Source organism: Apis laboriosa, unplaced genomic scaffold (assembly GCF_014066325.1).
Source record: "Apis laboriosa isolate Shangri-la unplaced genomic scaffold, ASM1406632v1 scaffold157_cov153, whole genome shotgun sequence".
Classification (NCBI taxonomy): Eukaryota; Metazoa; Arthropoda; class Insecta; order Hymenoptera; family Apidae; genus Apis; species Apis laboriosa.
Window position 1 is genome coordinate 180,545 of NW_025222075.1, and position 23,070 is coordinate 203,614.

Below are 23,070 nucleotides of genomic sequence, written 5' to 3' on the forward strand. Positions count from 1 at the left end.
CGTTGAAGTTAAAAGTATCGTAATATTTTCAATACTATATTTATGTACACATTAAGAATAACATTTTAGAAAAGAGGAAAAAAGAAATAATGAAAATATAACTTACCCAGGCTCGTAAGGTTTACACGTGTTCGTGTCCTTGTCCCATCCGCAGTAAGGATCGTGAACGCAACGAAGACAATTGTCGTATCTTCGTGTGCACATCACCAAGTCGATCTGTTTTATTCGATGGTCGGAGGCTACGTAAAGAGCCTTGTGCTCCTTCGAGATTTCCATCGCCTGGATCGGCTCACCTGGTGTCACGTCAAAAACGTCCAACAGGATAGATTGGGACTCCCCGTTATTGTCTATCCATTGAACAACTTTGTGCACGCGTCCATCACCTGCAACACACAAAAGAAATGGATTTAATTTAAATCGAGGTAATTGATCTGATTGATATTAGATTTATTCGTGGAAATAATAGAAAATTGTTTTATTAATAGAATCCAGAATAATTGACAAATAACTTTTTATTTTTAAATGAAATTAAATGTTTTTTTTTTTTTTAATTTGTATTTCATTTTACGTCATTGATATCTATATTGTAGATATAATTTAAGAATTAATTTTATGCAAATTAATAGTTTTGGAAATGTGTTTGAAGAAAAGAAGATCCATATTTTCTAATGAATTCTATAAAACATTCATTATTTAAGCAAGATGAATTTAAAAGAAGATGAAAGTGTTAAAAATTAGATATAATTCTTATTTTTTCGTAATTAAGTACGCCAACGAAACTTTCTCATTTCGTTATAAAGTTCCATTAAAATTCAATCTTCGTACGAAACGTGTTAAATAGTTTGACGTAATTTTTTCACTCGGAAGTAAAACTAAAAACCGAGTACTTTTCCCTTAACACTGTATCAAGATAACTTTTTCCAGATTTTTTTCATACCATTGTACAGATTTTATCATTGTACAAATTCTTGTTAATGATAAAATAAAATTAAGATTAAAATGTCATTTCGTGTTGGGGAAACAAGCATTCATTCACATCCAGAAAAGGACAAGATATATTTTTAAGATGTAACAAAAATCGTTATAGTTTTATTCATCGTTAATTCCATCTTTAAATGTTGCAAAATTCTATCAATGAAAAATCTGAATATCTGAATTTTTTAATGAAAAAGATTTTTATTTTTAAGGAATATTAATTTGATATTTTCATAAAGAAATGCTAACCTAATTTTATATTTCTTTCCATGAAGAATTTATAGATTTTTCATCGAATGACATTTTAATCTTATTTTCACCTGTAAAACTTAACTTCGCAAAGTTTTCAAGGGAAAAAGTTGAGATACCCTGTAAATGAAAGAGAGCGATTACGCTCACTTCGTACAATTAGAAGATTGTATCTGCTATTGATCGATAATGAAAGTTTCAAAGTGTAGTTAGTCTCAGAGTTGTGACGTGTTTTCGCAACTCATTTCTTGTAGTTCATAGTTGTACAGGTAGGGACTTCTGATTATATTAGTTTTTAGCGGTAATAGACACTCGACAGTTGGCCGGGAGACGAAAGCAGCGATTGCAATAGCAGATTGTACGAGTCAACTGCAAGAACTTTGAAGTTCGCCCGTGATTATCTTGCCAAGTTTCACGACGACAAATCGACTGGCGGAGCGCAAAACGCATTCCAACATTGGTACGCGTCCCGAATTAAATTTCTTATCATAATTTCCCGGCTTAAACAAGTACTTCTGACGCAATCGAATCTCAAAAAAAAAAAAAAAAAAGAAAAAATAGAATCGTACTCCACAGTAAAAAGAATCTACGACAACTGGAAAAACGAATCTTCCAGCGGTATGTGAATGAAAAATGTTCGTTTAAATTATAATAATGAAATAACAGAGCAATGAATACAGATATCCCTGTTATTAATTCAAATAGTAAACAGTTCTTGTTTCCAATTCCATTTCTTTTTTTCTTTTTCAAATTTAAAAATCATCTCTATTACTTTCTAATTTCAACTTACTTGATCCAGCATAATAGACCGTGTAATCCAAATCGAGGCCGACGAAATCGATACGCAGTTTATCCACGACCAATCGTGTGAGCATCACGTCTCGTTTGTAAAAGACGGGTTTTTCATTCTCGTGCGATATCGCCGAATCCATGAGGGGATGGGATCGAATGAAGTTGAGGACCGTGTCCGGGAACGTTTCGGTGTCGTTCACACATTGACCGGGCCGCGGTTCAGGAACTTTGTTGGAGAGCACCGGAAGCCAGGCGCTGCTGCTCGTCGCCTGTTCTTTGAATTTTCCACGGAACGCCTCTTGAATCGCGTCGATATGGAACGAGCAAATCGCCGAGCCCATCAATCCGTTCGTCGACGTGGTAAAAGTACCGTAAAAGTGAGTGTCATCGCCTGGCACCTTGTAAATACTCTCTGAAAATAAACGTGCATCGATTGATTTTACGACGTTATTGCATCGATTGAAAGTCGAATAAGAAATTAGATATTGAGAATGAAAAATTCATTGGATTTATATTAGTAAAAAAAAATGGAGTCGAAATAAAGATCGAGAAGATCTGTGATTATTGAAAAATCGAGAAAGGTGAGATTTAATACGTTATTCTTTTAATCGATCAGACTTACGTATTTCGTTGAAGTAGAATGGAAATTCGCCGGGTATCGAGCAATTCAACCTCGCCTTCAGATAAGTCGACCAATTTTGCGAGAGAATATTTTTGCCGCCGGTGTCCCTTTTGCAAACTCTCGCCACGCGGGAATACACACTTTTCCCGCAATTTATGTATTCCACGGCCGTCTCGCGGAAAAAGAAGAATACGTGGCTGCCGATGTCGTAAGATCCCACGAAATTAGGTTCTGAAACAGTCACAAAGAATAAGAGTTATTCGATCAAGGAAACACTGTTATCCGAGAATTCTCGGGGAAAGTTCAACCAAGTGATACCGAATAGACTGAATTGCAATTTCTTCATTATTCGTTATACGAAAATCTTTATTGTATTTTACGTTTATTTTGTTTCAATTCTTTTGAATTTTTAATATTTTTTTTTTTTCAAACAAATTCTCATGTCATTATACATCGATATATCACAAGAATATTATAGATATATCGTGAAAATTTTATTAGACACTTTATTATAACATTTATCGATATAATTAATTTAAAAAATGTGATTCATGAACACAAATTGATCAAAAACCATTATTCTTTCATATTACAAAAATTCTTGTTATCATTTCAAATGAATCAAGATACTTAAAAATTATGATCAGCTTCAAGAATCTAATTATATATCTTTTAAAATATGTCGTTAACAGAGGAAGAAAATGTAAAAGGGAGATACTTGTTATTAATCGATATTAAAATCAAGGGCATAAAATAGTGAAATAAATATATATTTATAACGTGGGAATATCAGGATGAACGCGAAATTATGTTTAACGTTCGGTAAGTATAACTTGACAAATCTAATTCGAGTTTGAACATCGGTTTCCGGTCGTGGGGAAATTTATGGAAATACCAAGCGGGGCGTAAAAACGAAACTGAATTCCGTGTCAGATCCAGAGAAACAGTAATTTCGACGGAGACTACCGCTGTGCTAGGATTCTACCCTTGATGAAATTCCGCGAGAAGATTTCCTTCGAACGATTTCCTCTTTAAGCACCAAATAAGGATACAGATACTCAACGATGATCCATCATTCCTTTGATTTTTGCTAACAAATCAACATCAACACGTCAAAATCAAGAGAAAATTTTTCATCGGTTTGAAAATAAAGAAAAATTAATCAAACAAATGTTAATAAGATATCATTTTGAATTATCTATGTATAGAATTTGGATAGAAATATTAATCAGAATTTCTGGAATTTCGTAATACAGTTTTAATATGGATATGAAAAATGATATAACGTAAATTAATTTTATAATTTGAAAATTATATAAATAAAAGAAAACCGCAATTTAATTATATAAGTCTAAAAAATATAAAGCATTCCAAAAGAGGAGAAAGAAACTGATTCATTATGTAGTATTTCATATATACATTAACAAGGGACATACCACGCGTTTTTTCCGTGAATTTTCATTCAGTCTACATGTATCATCGATGGAACATGCCATCGCTTGTTTTACATCCGCTGGAAATTTCAATAGTTTGAATAGAAATTTCAACATACACTGGAAACGGTACACGTTGTTGAATAAAGTCAATCATCTCGCTTAAACTATTGAATTTCGACTCATGACAGAAGGAAAGATATTTTGCAATAAAATAGAGATTGAAAATTTTTAAAATAACACATAAAAAAAAATCGAAAGATGTATACGTATAAAAATAAAATAGAGATGAAACGTAAATTGAAAATAGTCATCATCCTATTTCCGTTGAATTTCAATTTGTCATATTATTTTCTATCCACAGATTATAAATGATATTTCATATGAAATAAAATGAAAATTCTTAACTTGTATACTTTTCATACAAAATAGTGTATAATATATAATATACTTAGGGTCAATGTTTAGTTTTGATATTTTTACACGAGATGGCGCGTCGAGTATCTTATGTCGATGCCTCATTCGAGATCGAGGCGCTGGTTAGAGAAACAAAAGTTTAACCGTCGAAGAAATTATTTCGAAAGGGTTACGATCGTCAAAGCTCTCGAAAAACTTTGAAATTTCGAGGAACCAGCGGCATAACGAAGAGAAAAACTATAAAACAGACGTACGAAGGAAAAAGTTACGACGCGGCAAGTTTTACATTCGAAGAGGAAACGACTTTTCTAGTTTTCATTTAGCATTCCGTGACGAAGCTTCCAACTTGAACGCATTTTTAACGAGCATCCATTTGTCGCTTTTATAATTTGTTATCGTAAAAAAACCGCTTAACAGTTCGCTCGTTACTGTTGTTCGAGCATCGATAATTTTATCGATTATGTTGGTTAATGAAAATTAAAATCTAGAATAACAAGATTTCCTTGTGATTTAAAGAATAGTTAAATCATTTGTATTCTTAAGTTTAAATTATATTATTGTTCTGATGAAGAAAAAGAACTAAACATTATCATATAAAATTTAATATCAAGAATAACAAAAATATTCTACGCTATTCTGTGTTAAAAAGCAATATATCTTAATAACAAATTCTACAAAATCAACAATAAAGAAACAACAATACATTAAATTATAATCATAATTTTCTCAAACGAAATATTTTCTCGCTCGTGCCATTTTCCCCTCTAACCCCTTCAATTAGCCTATTCCTCCTCCTTTCCACCAAAAAGAACGTGAAATACCTGCCCGTAAATTCCCCGAAAAATATCCGCCCACGCGTCGAATTTTATTCCTCCGATCAATTAACCATGCATTCGAGTCACGCCTTCCTAATTGCCCCGTTCCCCATGCGATACTCCGAGCAAGTAGTTCACCACGGACGTTTTTCGTCTAAAAACAACGATGCTCCCTTGCCGGAAATCGAATTTTTTCTTCCCCTCCGTGCTTAAATCGCGCCTCGCCCTCTCTTTCTCTCTCTCTCTCTCTTTCTCTCTCTCTCTCTCTCTTTCTCGTCGATTTTACATTATGCGACCGTGAGGGGGTGGAGGCCGCAATCTCTTTCACAGTTCACCGATTAAATCGATTGTCTGACGCTTCGCCCGCTCCAAGTTTGATATATCGAGGAGCGGAAGTGGAAAAGAGGAAGAGAGACAGAGAAAGAGAGTTGGTAGGGCAGAGTGAAGGGGCGGGGTGGAAGAGAAACGAAGCAGAGAAGGAAAAAGGAAATGTCTGGATTCGGGGAGAAACACGAGCGAGTTTTGATTGGACTACTCAACCTCGTCGAGAGGGCGATACGGTATTGTACGGTGAGAGCGGAAACGGAACGCCGTTCCGGCGGCGTTCTCACTCTCGATTTCGCGCGAGGAATAATGAAATCACCCTTGGGGCCAGTTTCATAAAGTTTACAAGTGGCGCGGAGACGGCGCGGCCAAATACGAAATTCTATTTTCCGCGGGTCTCTCGCTACCCATTACGGACGACGTCTCGTTAATAAATATGCCAAATTACCCGCGACCGGTTAATTTTCGAAATGCTCGCCATCTCCGTCCTATTTCCAAGCCTAGCAGAAAATCTACTTTACACGGTTTATATAGGGAAATTTGGTAAGTTTGGCCCGTTCACTTCCTGCGATTCGTTTTGACAATCCGTGTTTCCAAGTTTCAGGACAAGTTTATGGTGGTTGAACGGGTTTCGACGAAGACGAATTGGGAAGGGGGAGGAGAATTTAGGTGGAGTTAATTGGACGCGACGTTTCGTCTCGATTTTCTTCGGACGTTTGATCGCGTTTGTGTTAAGAAACGGGATACTAATCTGTGATTCTTGATAAGAATGATGAGATTTTACTTTCATAATTAACGGGTGAGTTTGATTTATCGATTGATTTTCTTCGATTTGTAAAAAATTTCATGTTTTGTGTATCATGTTTTCAATAGATTTCAATAGAAATTAATAGGGAAAGTACTGAAGTTTAAACGTATGAATTTATTCATTTCTTTTGAATCCTCTAACTCGCATAATCTAACTCCTATTTACACTGCGATCAAGTAAAATATTAAATACTCGTGAAACTCGTACCAAAACGTAAATCCACCTCGTTCATTTTAAACCAACAAACCGAATGGCGGCTCTCAAACACTTTACACAACGAATTAAACGACGCTGAACGGTATAAAACCGCTGATCGCCGATTAAGCTGAATTTATCGCATAATTTAAAATTACGAATGGAGCCAACCTACCCATTTAATTATAAACAATCCTCGCGTAACGAGGGATTACAACAAACCCAACGAACGAGGTTAATCTCCTCGGGATAAACAAACAAGGAAATTCTTCTCAGAATTGTTGAAGCACAACGTAAGGAAAGAAACGATCGATTCGTGAAACTGGTCCACTTATTCAAAAACCTCGTTTAAAAACTTCCACACTTTTTTCTTCGATCCCTGTTTCCTTTATCTCCCCAACCGCGAATCGCATCGATCTTCATTCCGCGTACTTTGCCGCGTAGAACGAGAGACGCTCGAGAGGGCGAGAGAATCGAGAGAGAGAGAGAGAGAGACAGAGAGCAGCGAGCACGCGAACCTATCCGTCTCTCTGCCCTCTCTCCTGCATTTAATCAACGCCTCTGTTAATAGACAAACTCGATGCGGGGAAATGGCTCTTGATGGCAACGTCCCGCCCTTGAAAGCGGTGGTAAAAGAGCGCGAGGGAGGGGGCGAGGGAGAGGCTGAAAGGGGTGCCTGCTTCAAATTAAACGATGAAACAAACGGCTAATCATGCATCTCGCCTTGGCTGATGGGGGATGCGGAATAGGGGGAGGTTCTCCTTCACCTTGTTTCCCCTTCTCGAGACCTTGAGCGACCTTGGAGGTGGGGAAAGAGAGAGAGAGGGAGAAGGTCGAATTTTACTCGGTGCCATCGTTGGCAAGATGGCAGGGGGAGACAGGCGCCTCTAATGAGAAATATAAGGCAACTAGCAGCTAGCCCGAGATGCTATTATTTCCCGGCTCGCCGCGAGAGACAAGATACACGGGGGTTGAAGTTGAAATTAATTGATAAGTTCGCGCGAGGATTTATGATTTCGACTCAACGTGATAAGGAGCAACACGCGGCGCAAATGAAATTGTTTCGCGGCCGAATAATACGTGACTGAATTATTCTTAGACAATTGTTTATCTTCACGGTTGCTTTCGCTTTCGAGTGAATGCATCCTTTGCTCGGACCAGATTGAATGCACAACGATTCGTGAAAATATTTGAATAATTATGTCAAACTTGTAATACGATTTTATAACGTTCTCACGAATATTTTATTAATATTCATTGATAATGTTAATTGTATTTCATTCGGAAATAATTATTTGATTAAAATGAAAGTTAAACTTGATTCTGTACAGGAACATTTGTTGTTTGTAACTCGATATTTAAGTAAGTTTAAATTTATATTATCAACTGATCAATGAATATCTAAATGATATTAAAATAATGTCAACAGTACAATTGCTTAAATAAATACTTTTTAAATTTTTTATTATATTAATATTTACTTCCTTTATTTATAACACAGTATTATTATCAATTTGTAGGAATAAATGAAATGGGAAAAAATCAACGCTCAAGAGGTTAATGATGAAGATATACGCGTCAATGGAGAGTTTAACGACAGCTTAAAACCAGTATCGAATAACAAGTGGAGGGGAAGAGGGTCAGTCCAAATTGAGGCAAAGTATTTCGCCATACCTTTGTACCTTTGCACAAGCAAACAGGCCCCCACCTTCGTTAAATATAACATCGTCATTACACGCTTTCGCGATTACCCCGCGCGGCGGTGGTGTTCCCCGGCATTGGAGAAACGTAATTCACAATCAAACGAGCCAAACAAACGTAATCCAAACAAATCAAAGCTGTTCAGACGCGTTTGAATCTGATTACCGCATTCCACGATCCGATACACGGAACACGTTCTAATCTACATTTTCCAATTTCCCCCGCCCGCTTTCGAATTCCAGCCGGTGTTCCGTTCGGTAACGAAAAAATCCAACGAATCGCAATAATCCACCCTCACCCTTCCCGATCCAACGACCCGGCTGAAAACTGATTAAAGATCGGAATACACCGCGTAAAGAGGGGGCGGGAGGGTTCCATCCGGCCAACAGTGCTCCTCTTTTCATTCCACAGGGCTAAAAGACAGCCACGAACGAGAGAATTTAGTCGGAGGAAGAATTTTTCTCGGGTGTTATTTTATCGCTTGTGTCTCGAACCTTCTTAGAACCGAGACACCCTTGAACACCCACACCAGCCGATCGTGTTACCCCTCGAATCCTTCATCCCATACAACGCGCCCTCTTTATCGCGTGTTCCTCGTGAACGGTCTGAAAAGACGGAAAACCGTTCAGACAAACCGTTTCCGGAGAACAGAGACGCCGGTGGTGGTATCGGCTGGCTTTATACCGCTTACTATTTAACCGAGGTACACGCGTATTACACGCGTTTCTTGCAACGTTCTTGAGTCTCAAAGAGTCGTCTCCCTGTAACGAAGGTACTCTTTCTCTCTCTCTTTCTCTTTCTTTTTCCTTCTTTCTTCTTCGTGTATTCCCAACAAGGGAAATCCGTGATTCAGATTTTAATGAAAGTTTCTTTGTTGATAGGGCGAACAAGCGGCTTTAAGCGGTGAACGCTGACTTCTTTGCCGTCTGACGACGTCACACGATCGATGAATATTCAACACGAGTGAGGAAGAATCGGTGGTGTGTTTTCAATTTTACGGTTTTGTGCCGGTTGGTGGAATTGCGTTTAAAGAGGTAAGATCGATTGAAGATAAGAATTTTAAATGGGAATTTATAGATGACCGGAAATTTAACTGATTTATTGCTGGCATGGATTCAAGGAGAATACTGTTAATGGTGAAGATTTACGATAAATATTCAATTTCGATTCTTCTTCTTCCTCAAAAAAGAAAATGTACTTTCTATACGATAAATGATAAAATTGAAATATCGAATAGGTATATACATAGAAATTCGTAGCAACGAGTTAAAAAGAAATAAATTCAAAATTCGAGAAAATCGTGAATTATAATGCTTAATATTTTGTATTATAATATTATAATATAATGATATCTTAAAAATTCAAATAATAATAATTAAAATTGAACCGTTTCTTGTTACAATAAGTAACAATTTTTCGAGACAGATACGACGCATAAAAGTTGCTTCCCCAATTGCGATATTTCAAGATCAGAGTCTCACGCAGAAGCGAACCTAGTAGTAGTTACTACTAGCTAAAAATGACTCTGCCAACTTTTCTCAATAACATTTTCCTCCTAACCCTCCACTCCAAAGAAAATCTCCTTCTTCCTCAACTTCACAACCTTGCTCGCTCGCGAAAATACCAATACCTTCAAATATCGTAGCCGGATGAAAAACACGGTCAAATTTAAAGCTTTGTTACAACGATTCCATCTAGTTAGATCCGTATAAAAAGTTTCCACTGGGCGAAGCACTAATTCTCCGGGGATATTGGCTCCGTTCTCTCTCAGACTTAAAGTGGAACGAAGAAAGGGAAAGAAATTGCCGTGCACTTACTGTCCAACCATTTCGAGTCGTACTTCAACGTCCTCTTGAAGCTGAACGCCTTCCGACCGGTCGTTAAATTGTACAGATCCGTGCGGAAGATTACGGTATCGGCTTTCGTGAATTCGGCGTTGGTTCCGGAATAAAGAGCTGGCAGGTCCCCAGGATTCCCCTTTTCCACCCACACGGCCGTCGAATTGTCCGCAGGATCGTAAGGACACTTCGCTATGCCCATTCCCACGCCCGGGACGAACTCGTGGCGAGGTAAATGGGTCAGATTGCTCTGTAAACGATATCCAAGCTTCGATAAACATATAAAGGCTCGTGAAACGGTCACAGTTCACTTATTTTTATTATTCGCGTTCCGTGTCGATTGGAATTTTAAAGTGTTTCGTGGGATCCGTAAAATGATAACAACGTGTCGATTATAGGGTTGAAGGAGTACAGGTTTTCATTTTCTTTCGTTTTATTTCTTCGTTGCTTTGGATATTATTAGCTCGTACTTGGATATTATTAGCTCAAGTTTAGTTCAGAAAAATTGTGAATAACAATTTGAATATATTGGATAAAATATATCTATGAATTAAAGTTTAATTTCTTGAAACATAAATTTAATTCAGACTATTATGATCTCTTATAACCGAATAATAATAAGTTATAAATTAAATTATAAATTTTTGTTGAAAAATAAATATAATTATATAATTTGCATAATTGTGGAAAATGTAATTAAAATATACATTAATTTTCGTACTGTTCTTTCGTGATAAAAATTACAAAAAAAAATTGTACAACATAAAATTCTAAAATTAAAAATTTAATATGCTTATAAAAGGGACACGTTGCTTGCACATGCATGGCGGAAAATTTGAGGTTAGAGTAGCACGTTTCTACGCAAAAGCTACACATTACCGAAACTCTATTACACGCACGGGAGTCGTAATCTTCGACAAAGCGAGACCAATATATTCTTTGACTTCATTACACGGGTACTTGAACGCACGATTCATTTACCTTGTTGCGTAACTGCACCACCGGTGAAATTGTGTTAGATTCCACGAGAGGAATTGATACCTAAATTGCACGAAGCACCAACGATACAGAGATTAGAGACATTAAACGTTACTATCTACTTTATACAATTTTGTCTTTCGACTTTTTATCTATAAATTTATTTATTTCTCCTTATATGAAAAGAATAAACATTTTTAAAAATACATAGTATATTTCAATTTCGTGTATCTGCCATTTAAAGTTTCTTAAATAAAAAGTATATATATATATATATATCTACGTGTACGAAACACCATTCAAATTGATCAAATGACTTAATAAATTTTACTTCGAAAGAATTAAATTATTTTCTCTCTCAAATTAGGTAAAACAATCGAAGAAAAGCTTATGCAAAAATTGGACGAGCCCTTCCAAAGTTTCGCTTTAGTATGTTTACCAAAGGGCGTACGGATTCGAAACGCTGAAAAAATCGCTCGACACGGAAACCAGCGAGGTTCGATTCGATTCGTGAAACAAACGGGGAAAAATGAAGAACAAACACACGGATACTTACATAAATCACCCAATCCTTAGGCGAGTGGGCGTTCGTGCCGCACATGTACAGCCGATTTCCATCCCCCATTGGCTGGATCACCCTTATGTGATTCCGGCAGTCGAAGTGCTGCGAAAGAAGGGGAAAGAAAATTGAATTTCCCACGGATACGTGCGAAGAAACGTGGCCACGGTCGTGTGGAAGGGAGAAGGGCAAGTGTTCCGATGCGTGGACACGGATTTTTCAGAAAATTATATAGAGCGGGATCGCGAGGCAAAGGGTTTCCACCTGATGGTCGATCACGTCGCCTCGCGTATTTCGCTGCGAATTGGCGCGCGGGAAATAAATTGGTTTTGTCGTCACGTAGAGAGTATTTGCGTGGACCTTACACCTCGCCTATGCGTGCGCGATGAATACCGAATGAAGCCGCGATAAACGGCGGCGAATTGTCCGCCTTAAAATGCGATCGTTACGTCTGCAAGATGAAGCGATAAAATGTTGAAGAATATTATCGAGTTATCTTTAGGTATCATTATTCCGATAATTCCTTCCACTTAAGTTATTATTTCGAGAGAGAGAGAGAGAGAGAAGAAAAGAGCTTAATAACTATTTCGAATTATCATCCTTTATCTAATTATTCATTGTATGAGAATGATTATTTTAAGTAGGAGAATTGTACAAGGAAATTACGAATTTGTAAATAATGTGCGAAATAATCCGCATAAGAAACGTATACAAGACTTTATCTTTGAAAACGAAAAAACTTGAAAAAAAATAAAAACAAACAGAAGATGATCAAATCGATGTTTTTCTCGCCTATGCTTACGGTTTCCAACAGATGTCGCCACTGTTAAGAAATGACGAGTTAAACGGTGAATTTCGCGCAATTTATCTTTCGAATTTTCTCGTCCGCATTACGAATTGTATAAAATAAACGACGCCCGGGCGTCATGCGCGTAAATATCGCGCGAAAAATCGCCAATTAGCGGGAGTGGGTGTTTCCCTCCCCCGCTTGAAAATTATCGGTATATGAAAACATTATCACCGCCAAATTGGAAACGTCATCAGACGAACGAATCTCGTTCTCAATTAAGGGAACGTCAACGCGGCCCGATCGATACTCCATAAAACGAATTCCTCTCGCGTGTGGAAACATTTTGGATCTAAAGTTGTTTCCCATTATTATTATCGAAAGTAAAAATTGCGCAACATCGTTGACAGGTTTTAACGAATATCTGTTCGATATAAAATTTCGTTTAGATACGATTCCATAGAATTGAAACGCGGGGCCCATTAAACCCTGGATTTCTAACGGGTTCTCCTCTATTCGTTCCTCTTCGTATTTTATTTAACCGCGATCCATTTATTTTTACACGCAAAAAAGGAAAAGGAACTCGAGTAACTCGTTCTTTTATTCGTGATTCTTCTCTCTCTCTCTCTTTTCGTCTATCCTTAATCATGCTCTATGAATTGTCTATATCTTTTTTATCTTTCGACGAAGGAATATATTTCTTTTTTCTTTCTCAAATCTAAGGAAAAGTTAATTTGTTTTCCTTTTCTCCGCATCGAGGCCGTTTTATCATCACGAAATTTTATTCTTTCTCTCCCTATGTGACGCCCCTATACTTGAGGTAATTACCATCTCCGCAGTCCCATTTTAAGTGACGCTTTAATTAGATTGCGCCGTTATTAAAATTCCGTTGAAAAGCGGCGCGAACCCGGCCCGGTAAATGCGATAATGAAATAAAGAAGTAATTCACCTCTGATTTCCCTTTGGACACACAATTTGCCACGTTGCTCGGCTCCAGATGAAGCGCGTCCCTCTGCAAAAGAAAAGAAAAGGGTTATTTCTTGCAATGCGCCTCAACGTGTCAAGTATCGTAGACAAATTAACAAATTTGCGACGTGAATTATAAAGTTTTGTTTTATTTTTTTTTTTTTTTAAGCATAGATCAAAATATTGATTATGTTATGTTGTATTACATTATCTATATCTCAAAATTGTGAGCGGATCCAATTTACTCGAAATGTTTCATCGTGATTAAGGAATCTTGTATAATCCAATATACTTTAATTTACTCGTTCGAGACGTTAAAATTGTTCGAAACCTCGTGTCGATAAAAAGTTCAGAATACTTTTTAAAATATTCAGAACAACAGTTAAACGTTGCAACATTTAATTTGAATGGAATGATTAAAATCGTGCCAGATTAAAACTCGCGATGTGATGGAAAATGGGACACGATTATTAAAAAGCACAAACCACTCTCATGAACTATGATTAACAACGAATATTCGATATTACTCCGTTTCTTCCTTCATTTTAGAACAAGAAACAGATGAAAACAACTTTTTCCAAGCTTATTTTGAATAGTGACAAAGCTTCAAAAGTTATCTAAACTTGAACCAAACTTCAACGACGGTATATTTCATTTCTCAATAATGAAAACGAAATATAACTACCCCTATTAGAAGAACGATCGACAATGGAATTTTCATTTTCATACCATGATAATTCTTTTTATTTACACTACGACAAATTTACATCCAACAAATTTAAAATCTGAAAGAAGAAACATGATCAATCAAGACATTCACTGATCAGAATATGGATAAAATTAATCCTTCCACCTTTCGCAGGGTCGCTGAATGACTCGTCATCGTCGCGAGAGAATTCTATTTCGAAGACGGTCGCCATAATTACGAGTCATTCTGGGGACTGGGGCTCGAGATCTCTTTGGGTGGTGGCTCGAGTTCGTCCGTTTCACGTTCATTCGCCCTCAGCCGTCGTCTCTCCTACTTTCCATACCTTTTCCTCACCTACGACGTTCTTGGTCCCGACCTTACACAACATGGAGAGGCGTTACGAGTGCATGCTCGACGTTTCGCGAGCGTGAAGAAGAGGCTGCACACTCGTGTCATTGTGCGGATCGCGACGCCATGGCAGACGAACACCTCGAGCTTTTCCAAAGCTCGACCCTTGCGAATGTGTCGGCTGGAATTGGGGTCAACAGACGGAATTGAAAAAAAATGGGGAGGGGCACGGTACCAAGTCTCGTGGCTTCACTTTTGAGAAAGAGGGTGGGCGCTCTTTGATGACTCGATGACCGATGGATTCCAACCGTGGCAACGTTTCTTTGCTGGTTTCTGAATACGTTCGAACAGCGATTCCGATTCGTCGACCCAGTTTTGTAACAAGTGATCTTGGAGAGGAAAAAGGATCATACAGTTTACGATCGATATCGTGAGTTTGAATAAAATTCGTTTCTTGAAAAATATTGGGATAAGGTAAGGTGTTTATTTATAATTAATTTTTAATTATTGCGGCCAATGAAAAGAAGCTGTCGACAATTTGAAAACTAGAAAGAAAATGAAAACTAATTATTGGTTTCATTCCGTGTTAAAAAAAAGAAAAAGAAAGTCAGTAATTAGAATTTTTGTCAATAAGAAATAATGTAACGTATAATTTAATGATTTATTTTGTCGATTAAAAATGTTTTCTGCGTGTAAGAGAGGATAGGATCTCTAATTATATTTCCCTTTTACTGTCTCTTATTCGCAATTATAAATTATATTCATTTTATTTTTTGTTATTGCAATCAAGAAAAGTATGAAATAATGATTCTCTATCACTGAACAAACAAATAATTTAAATATAATTTATAATAAAAAGTAAATTTAATATATTAATTTAATACATTAAATTAAATATAATTTATAAGATTTCGTTTCTCTAATTCATTTTATCGTAAGAATAATAATAATAGATATAGAATAGAAAGTAATCTAACAATTATATGTGAAAACGAATAGATTTGTTGCATAAAATAAATGAAATTCATACCTTGAATAATTATAGATTAATCAGATTTATCTCTGCATAAACCAAAATTCTAACTTATTAAATTTTTAAATTGAATTTCGAAATTAAGTCTTGAACCAAAATTATTAACACATTCCGCTTGCACAATTTATTATCTAACGATAGCTAATGAATATCTAATAATAATTAAATAAAGCAAGATAATCCAGACACTTGGCAATTAGAGTAATTAGGTATCACGAAGATACGGAAGAGACCTTTAAGAACATCGTATTATCTTTGAAAGGTTGAGATTTTAGATGTCTATGTGTACATTGGAAAGACTAAGTACTGTCTGCGAATTTCTATGTGTGCGCATGTCGGTGACGATGAGTCTTCTTCAAGACGAAAAGTACATAGTCTAGCGAGTTTAGAAAGAGCGAGTTTTAGCAAAGATCTTTTTCAAATTATTCTTATACTCGTACGTTCGCCCACCCCCAGCAATTCCCTCTCTGCAATGATGAGGCATAGACGAATCTCATTTCTACATTTTAATAGCCACACAATAGCGTGAAATAATTATATAAAATAATTGTAAATGTACATTTATTATTTAACGTGCAATCAAGTAAAAGTAAAATAAGAAAAAAAAAAATAATAAAACATCGAAACATTCAATATTTATTATTTTCTCTTTCACGATCATCAATTCATTTCTTACTTTCTAATCTCATGATAAATCGCAATTGTCCAACAGAGAGAAGAAAAAAAGAAACGGATAAATCTATGATCCCTCGGCCATAGATTTCCACGCCTTGAAGGAATACAACCCCTGAACTGAAGCTGGTTCGTGCGCCAGAGGTCGTAGACACGATCCGGAAAAGGAAGTGGTTCGTTTGCACGGTCAATCGTCCGAAACGCGTTGCCCTTAACGATCGATCTCCTGCGGACGTCGCGTGCCGCTCCCCGCTCCGGTGTCACGGCCAGAAACCGCGTTGATCCTCGAAATTGTCCTGGCCCAGGGAGCCGGGGAGGGGGAAAGCCGAAACAGCGGCCGGCTGACAGTGATCTACGGCTAATAAATTAACGAAAGAATTGTTTTTGCTCGCGCACGCGACCGTGCCGTGATATTTATTCGGACGATGCGGAGGACACTAGCTGGGGCGCACTCTCGAAATTACGGTACGTGGGATTTTTAAAATCACGGATGATCAATTTTTTTCAATATTTTATATCTATCGTTCCTTTGGATCAATATATTTGGTAAATATAATATTATATATATTATGAGAGAGAAGAGTGTTGAGGGGATGTTGATTGTCTAGAGAAATACAACATCATTTTCAGTCGCTGAATAATTCGTAAAAAAAAGAATGATTTAAATTACAAAAATTAAAAAAAAATTCTCTTCCATTAACGTTGGTTTAACACGAGCATAATACTATACGGAAGAAACTAAAGGGTAAAACGTTGGTGCATTGAAAGCAGCTCAACATGAGAAAGAAAATTATTTCGGTCAGAAAAATTACACGTTCCCGAAGCATACGCGATAAATTGCGTTTTTGCGAGCTCGCATATGTTAGAGACAATATGTGGTATTTGATCTCGCGATAGGTTTTCGGCGAGCGTGGAAAATTATTTGTTCGGGGCGAAGGTAGAATGAATCGCCTCCGAACCGAATCGAATTGTCTGGCTCGCGGCAATGGCCGCGTAAAATGGAATTCCTGCGAGGAATTCTATTCTATGAGCTTTTGGCCTCTCGAACTTTGCGTATCCCGCGAGCGGGGCAGCGCGAATCTCGATTTTACGCGTCTCGATCCTCGAAACCTCTCGATATTCATCGCGATTGCAAACGATGGCGGGAACACGCCTGGGGAAAATTCTCGAAGCGAAGACCAACTTGATGTTCTCCCGAACAAAGTAAAGGAAAATAATCCAAATTTATCTCGTTCGATTCATCGTGTAATTTTCCCATTGATGAATTTGCATTTCGTTTGAAATCTTATTTAAACGGGTTTGATATATACATTTTTTAATTTCTTTTTTTTTTTAATTTTTTAATTCTCGTAATATCCTTTGATCTTTGAGCTTAGCTTTTTTTAATAAGGGGATAATGGGTGAAAGTGTAATAGGTGAGTATAACCATTAACTGCTACGTTAGCTTTATTATTGAACTTTCCGCGAATGAAACGAGGTCGATTCAGGGTAGTTGAAAAAGCAAATTTACTTTTGATTTATGGGTGAGCTTTTTATATTAATGGCGTAATTTGGCGATTATTACGTTCGCGGAAATGAGGTGAATTAAATATTTTTTAGCTTCCTATTTTTATAAGATCTTCGAATTTTTTTACACGCCCTTTGCGTGTAATTTTCGGTTCAATATCAAAAAAAAAAAATATATCATTTCTCGCGTGACTGAATTTGAACCGTGAAAAAATAAGTTTCTTAAAGTGAAAATAGAAATTTATAGATAATTAATGCTCTCTCCCTTTTCCTTGACCCGCAATTGTTAAACGTATAATTCCTAAATATATCGCGAACATGCAATGCTTTCTGTCATATTTCTATTATTATAGAATGGAATACATTAATTGAAACAGAGAACTTTTATCGTGTAATTTTTATTTTCATATCTGATAAAAACGTCCCTCTTTCCACTTAATTGTAAAGATTTTATCGTAACGTATTTTGTAATAATTGTTTTGAAAAGAGGTTACAAAACTAGTTCAAACTGTATCGTTTGAAAAAATAATTAACAAATATTCGAATGAAAGAGGAACGAGCACGATAATTGAATGCTTTGACAAGAAGATATAAAACTATTAAAATCATTCAATCGTGATAAATTATCAATTATTATGCAACCAGAATCGCAAAATGCGTTAAACTAATATCAAACGCTTACAGGTACCATAAAGGGACCAATTTCTACCAACAATCACCGATCCAGCATATTCGTACAATCACGAGAACGTTCGATCTCAGCCGAACATCCACGACATCGAGTAATCACACGCGTACGTCCACAAACACGTTTGTCCGCAAATATTCGCACGCGTCTCTGTAACATATACACGTGGTATCCTCACGCGTATGCGTGCGAATATATAATCGTGCACAAATACGAGCGTGCCATTATGCTAGGGATCATGCACGTGCACGTGGAACAAGGCTCATGAACGTGCACGCACACGAATGCTTAATTAACCTGCAAACCTGTCCTGTTTAAATAGAGAAGGAGCAAGAAGGAGCGTCACAGAATTGTTACGAACGAGTCTGGAATAGTTGGATGATCTTTGTCTTCCCTCTTCGAATCGATAATTAACGAAATATGTTTGTAGAAAGACGTGTAACAAATATCGAATATTTGGAATAAATGGAAAAGTGGAATTAGTTTAGTTAATAGTCACGTGGCGCTAGTGTCGCGTCGTTGGTCGCCATAGTGTTCACAAAGGCGGCAATTTTGAATTTTTTTTCAGATGGAATGCGAATGATGATCATTTCCTATGATTCTAACGAATTATTTGCAATAATAGCGATAGGAATCAAAAGATGAGTCCACTGGCTTTGATCGTGACTCATTGATTAGAATGTTGATTGCATTTAAACACGATATGAAAATGATAGTAGATATATGCTTGTAATTGGTTGTTACGGAGTTGGATTAATGATAAAGGTATGTAATACTCAGTTTTTTAATATTTTTCTTTTTTTAATTCTTATATTTTTCAGGTCTGGCCACGTATAAAGATAATCTACTTACGAACTATGTATATATGTATACGTAACATTCCCTCGCTCCGTACAATTATTCTCGAAATACCAAGCACGCGGTTTGAGAACTAGTTCATCTCAAAGTCGCTGATATACGCCTCGCATTTCCTATGCAAAGCGACGGCTAAGTAATAACCGAATAGACACAGCATCGTCTTCTCGTTTGACATTTTCGAGTTTGCCTCGATTTAAATACTGTTCCCAACATTCATTTTCATCTACTATCCATTATCTGTTGCTTTCGATATTCATCATCATTTCTTTTTCCAGATTCTTAAAAATCGATTTCATCGCATGAATTTGAAAAAAAACTTTAAAACCTCTTATCATTAATATCATACTACACCATACATATTTAATTGAACGTTTCAAAAATTCAACAATCCCTCACAAGAAAAATGTACGCACCATAAATACAATTAATTAATTTCTAAGACCAACACATCCCTTCTTTACCCTCCCTTTGTGAGAGTACGCATACACACATTTCTCGAGGGATGAAAATCGTTTGCCTCGCTTAAATCCACCTTAGTGAGCTACATGACTATAACTACACACACGCTTTCCTAACTCCTAAAACATCCGTCTTTACCCCGGTGTCATCCACGTGCAAGTGAAGTTAAGCGTGTGCCTAGCCGATCAGAAGAAGGGGTGAGTGGGGGGATGAAAACGAAAATCGTTTGCCTCGCGTAAATTCTACCGGTTTGCCCCCGTTAAAATAATTTAACGATCCCAGCTTCGCAGGGGTACAGCTGCGCGTAGCCATTGATAACGACGTATTACTCGTTAAGCAGACGGGTACATTAAGGCCTCGATGTATGTACACACACACGCACGCACACACACGCATACACGCAGGCTCGTCTGTAATTAAAAGCGGAGCCATTCCCGGTATCCGCACTTAACTACAACTTAGCCAAGGATCTCCTCGTTACACTAATCATTACTATCCGCCTGTGTACGCGAGTTAGAAATACCGATGGGCTGTTGGAAAATGGAGGCAAGGGATGGAAGTATCTTTGAAAGAAAGAAGATAGAGAGGGGTTGGAGAGATTCTTCCTCCATTGCCCCTTTTTTTCTTCTTTCTTTCCTTCTTCCTTTTTTTTCCTTCTTCTTCTTTTTTTTTTTTTTTTATACGTGGCGAAGGGTCGGGTGAAGCGAAACATGTTAATGGTATTGGCTACATGGAAGGGGAGCGGCTAAGGGGAGACCATGCACCTAGTCCGGGCCAAGGAAGGCTGAATTAAAGTCATTAATCCATCGAAGGGTTCATTTTAGTAGACCGTTTAGGTATTTGTGTTTCTTCTTTGATTGTAATTAATATTGTGTAATGGATTAATGAAAAGAGAAAAAGAGAGAGAAAGTCATATCAGTTCATGATCTGAAAATATTGTTTCACGAATCGATCATCTAATGTAAGTGAGTCTAATATTGGATCCCTCAAATCTTTTCTCTCAGAATTCTACAAAGCTGTAAAAATTATTGAAGAGAAGAATCACTCGTTAGCAATGATAAATCAATAGATACTTATCTTCGAAATGGATTACCGTTCTTTTGTAATTAAGTGAACTAATAAAGAAATAAGGATAGGGGATAAGGGATAAAAATCGATGAATTAGTATTCGTTCGAGTATCGATCTCGATCCTTGTGGTAAGCAAAGAAAGAAGTCCACATGAGGCCGACGATTCGTCTAACGGTTCAATTTCAGATTACAACCCCGATATCATACCTCCTTCTACGTCGTTTTTCTAACGAACCTCTCGTATTACCAGGGACCCGTTAACGAGCTCGCGAAATGGGAACGCACCTTAATCTCGCTCGGTTTCTGATTAAAGGCTATGTTCTCCAGTCCTTAATTCACTAAAGAGCAGCAGAAAGTTCTCGAGCAAGCAGACGGAGACCAGGAGACGCGAAGAACTTCAGACTAAGAAAGAGGAAGGGAAACGGGAAAGATAGAGATAAAGAGAGGGAGGGGAAGGAGAGAACAGGTGCAAGTTACCAGGATAGTATATATTACGATTGTCTGTATGTCCGACCTAAAATGTATAGTTGCCTGGATCGGAAAAGGAAATGCGATAGTGGAATTAATGTTTTTGTTCTTTTTAAAATGTTACTTTTAACGATTTTATTTTTAAATAATTCCCTTGAATAATTTTCATAACGCGTGATAGAAAGATATTCGAATTTTTGTCTATCAAGAACGCAAATTAGAAGAAACATTAAAAAAAAAAAAATAATATTAAAGATTTTTAATTCAAAGATGATCAGAAATTGATCGAACTTTGAAAAGATCTAATTTATTTATTCCTAGGAAGAAACAAAGGGAATTATATTTCTTTTTCGGATGTAAGGTTAGGTCGGGTTGCTTGCTCTCAAGGGGCCGCGCATGCGCAACAATAATATAAACCGGTCAGATTGCATCGTTTTATCATATTGGGTACGATGTCATTAACTTGGCAGCACCGGTGTGCCTGGCGGCGTGCAAACGTCTCGACTTCCATTACCGGCCACGATTATTAAACAGAAATATCTGCCGTCTCTCCGCGCGTCTGACCCAACCCTAAACTCTACAGAGGGTACCCAGTTTTCGCGAATTCGCTGCAGGCAGGAAAGTCGATGGGGATCGAGAGCTGAGCCACGGGGGTTCCCCAGCCACGTTTACACGCTCGGTAAGCAGTCTGCGAGGAAGCAGTCTGCCTGCCAGTCATCTTACAGACGATGAAAGTCGTTGACGCTTGCATTTTGAGTCGGCGCAACCACCCTCCATCGTGGCTCTATGCCGAAATGATGCGACACAGGCAGACGATTTGCAAAGGCGCCAAATCTCGAGTTTAGGGATATACGAGTGGAGGATATTCAGACGAAAGATTCGAAGAATATTTTGTTGAGAATCGCATGGATTATTATTAATTTTCTTTTCTTTATTGCAATTCTTGTTTAGATTAATTGTTCGATATTATAATTCTACGTATAATCGAGATCGTAAAATAAAAATGGAATAAAAGGTAAATAAAGGAGGTAAATAAATTTGAACTTTATTAAATATTATTAATAAATTAATAATTTCATATAATTATAAAATTGTAGATTGTAGAAGTCTTGGATACTTTTTGTTAAAAAGGAAATAAGATAAATATCTTTTGAAATAAAATTATCCAGAAATTATTCATTCGTCAATGTTTAATTATTTCGAATAATAATGCAAAGGACCAAATAATATTTCATGAAAAAAGTAGCAAGAGAAATACATCCAGAGAAATACATCCAAAAAAATTAAAAGAAATAGAATTTCCACGTGAAAAAAAAAATTATTCCGTTGCCATTAAAAACTTTTTATATTTTCCTAACATGGAATCAAGTAACAAATTCTCAAGTACCAAAACTATAATTAAAAAAAAAACAAAAGGTTGAAACAACGAAAATCATTCATCAAACCATTTGTTCAACAAAACCATCCTTTAAAAAATCAAATAATTCAAAGCCTATCTATTCAAATCGACAAAACTCCAAAAACGAGTCAATCCTATATTTCCAACTCTCAACGATTCATCGTCTGCCAAATTTAAAAAAAAAAAAAAAAAAGAATCTCTCTCGAATCTCTCGAAACCAAGTCACACACAAGGCGATCGAAAAATCGGTCGTGGAATTTCGTTTCGTTGGACTAGCTTTCGCTATCACAATCACGACCAGGATGGCGGATTGCGTCTTCTCTGGCCGTGTGCGGAGAGGATTGTCTCCAAAAAGATGCGCAAGAAAAACGGTGTGATTACGTAACAAAGACACGGGACGAGTTCGAAAGAATGTCCACACGT

At 36.9% G+C, this 23,070-nt stretch overlaps 1 protein-coding gene across 3 annotated transcripts in view; it reads right to left on the bottom strand.

Annotated features, from left to right (window-relative positions):
• The window catches only part of LOC122710817 (semaphorin-2A), a 545,106-nt gene that overhangs the window by 152,335 nt on the left and 369,701 nt on the right, over nucleotides 1-23,070 (bottom strand). For all 3 annotated transcript variants that reach the window (XM_043928957.1, XM_043928955.1, XM_043928956.1), the window contains 6 exons: nucleotides 13,443-13,505; nucleotides 11,704-11,811; nucleotides 10,149-10,419; nucleotides 2,639-2,869; nucleotides 2,015-2,428; nucleotides 107-383 (listed from right to left, as the gene is read on the bottom strand). In XM_043928957.1, coding sequence (XP_043784892.1) covers nucleotides 107-383; nucleotides 2,015-2,428; nucleotides 2,639-2,869; nucleotides 10,149-10,419; nucleotides 11,704-11,811; nucleotides 13,443-13,505 — 1,364 coding nt within the window. The remainder of the gene's footprint in view (nucleotides 1-106; nucleotides 384-2,014; nucleotides 2,429-2,638; nucleotides 2,870-10,148; nucleotides 10,420-11,703; nucleotides 11,812-13,442; nucleotides 13,506-23,070) is intronic.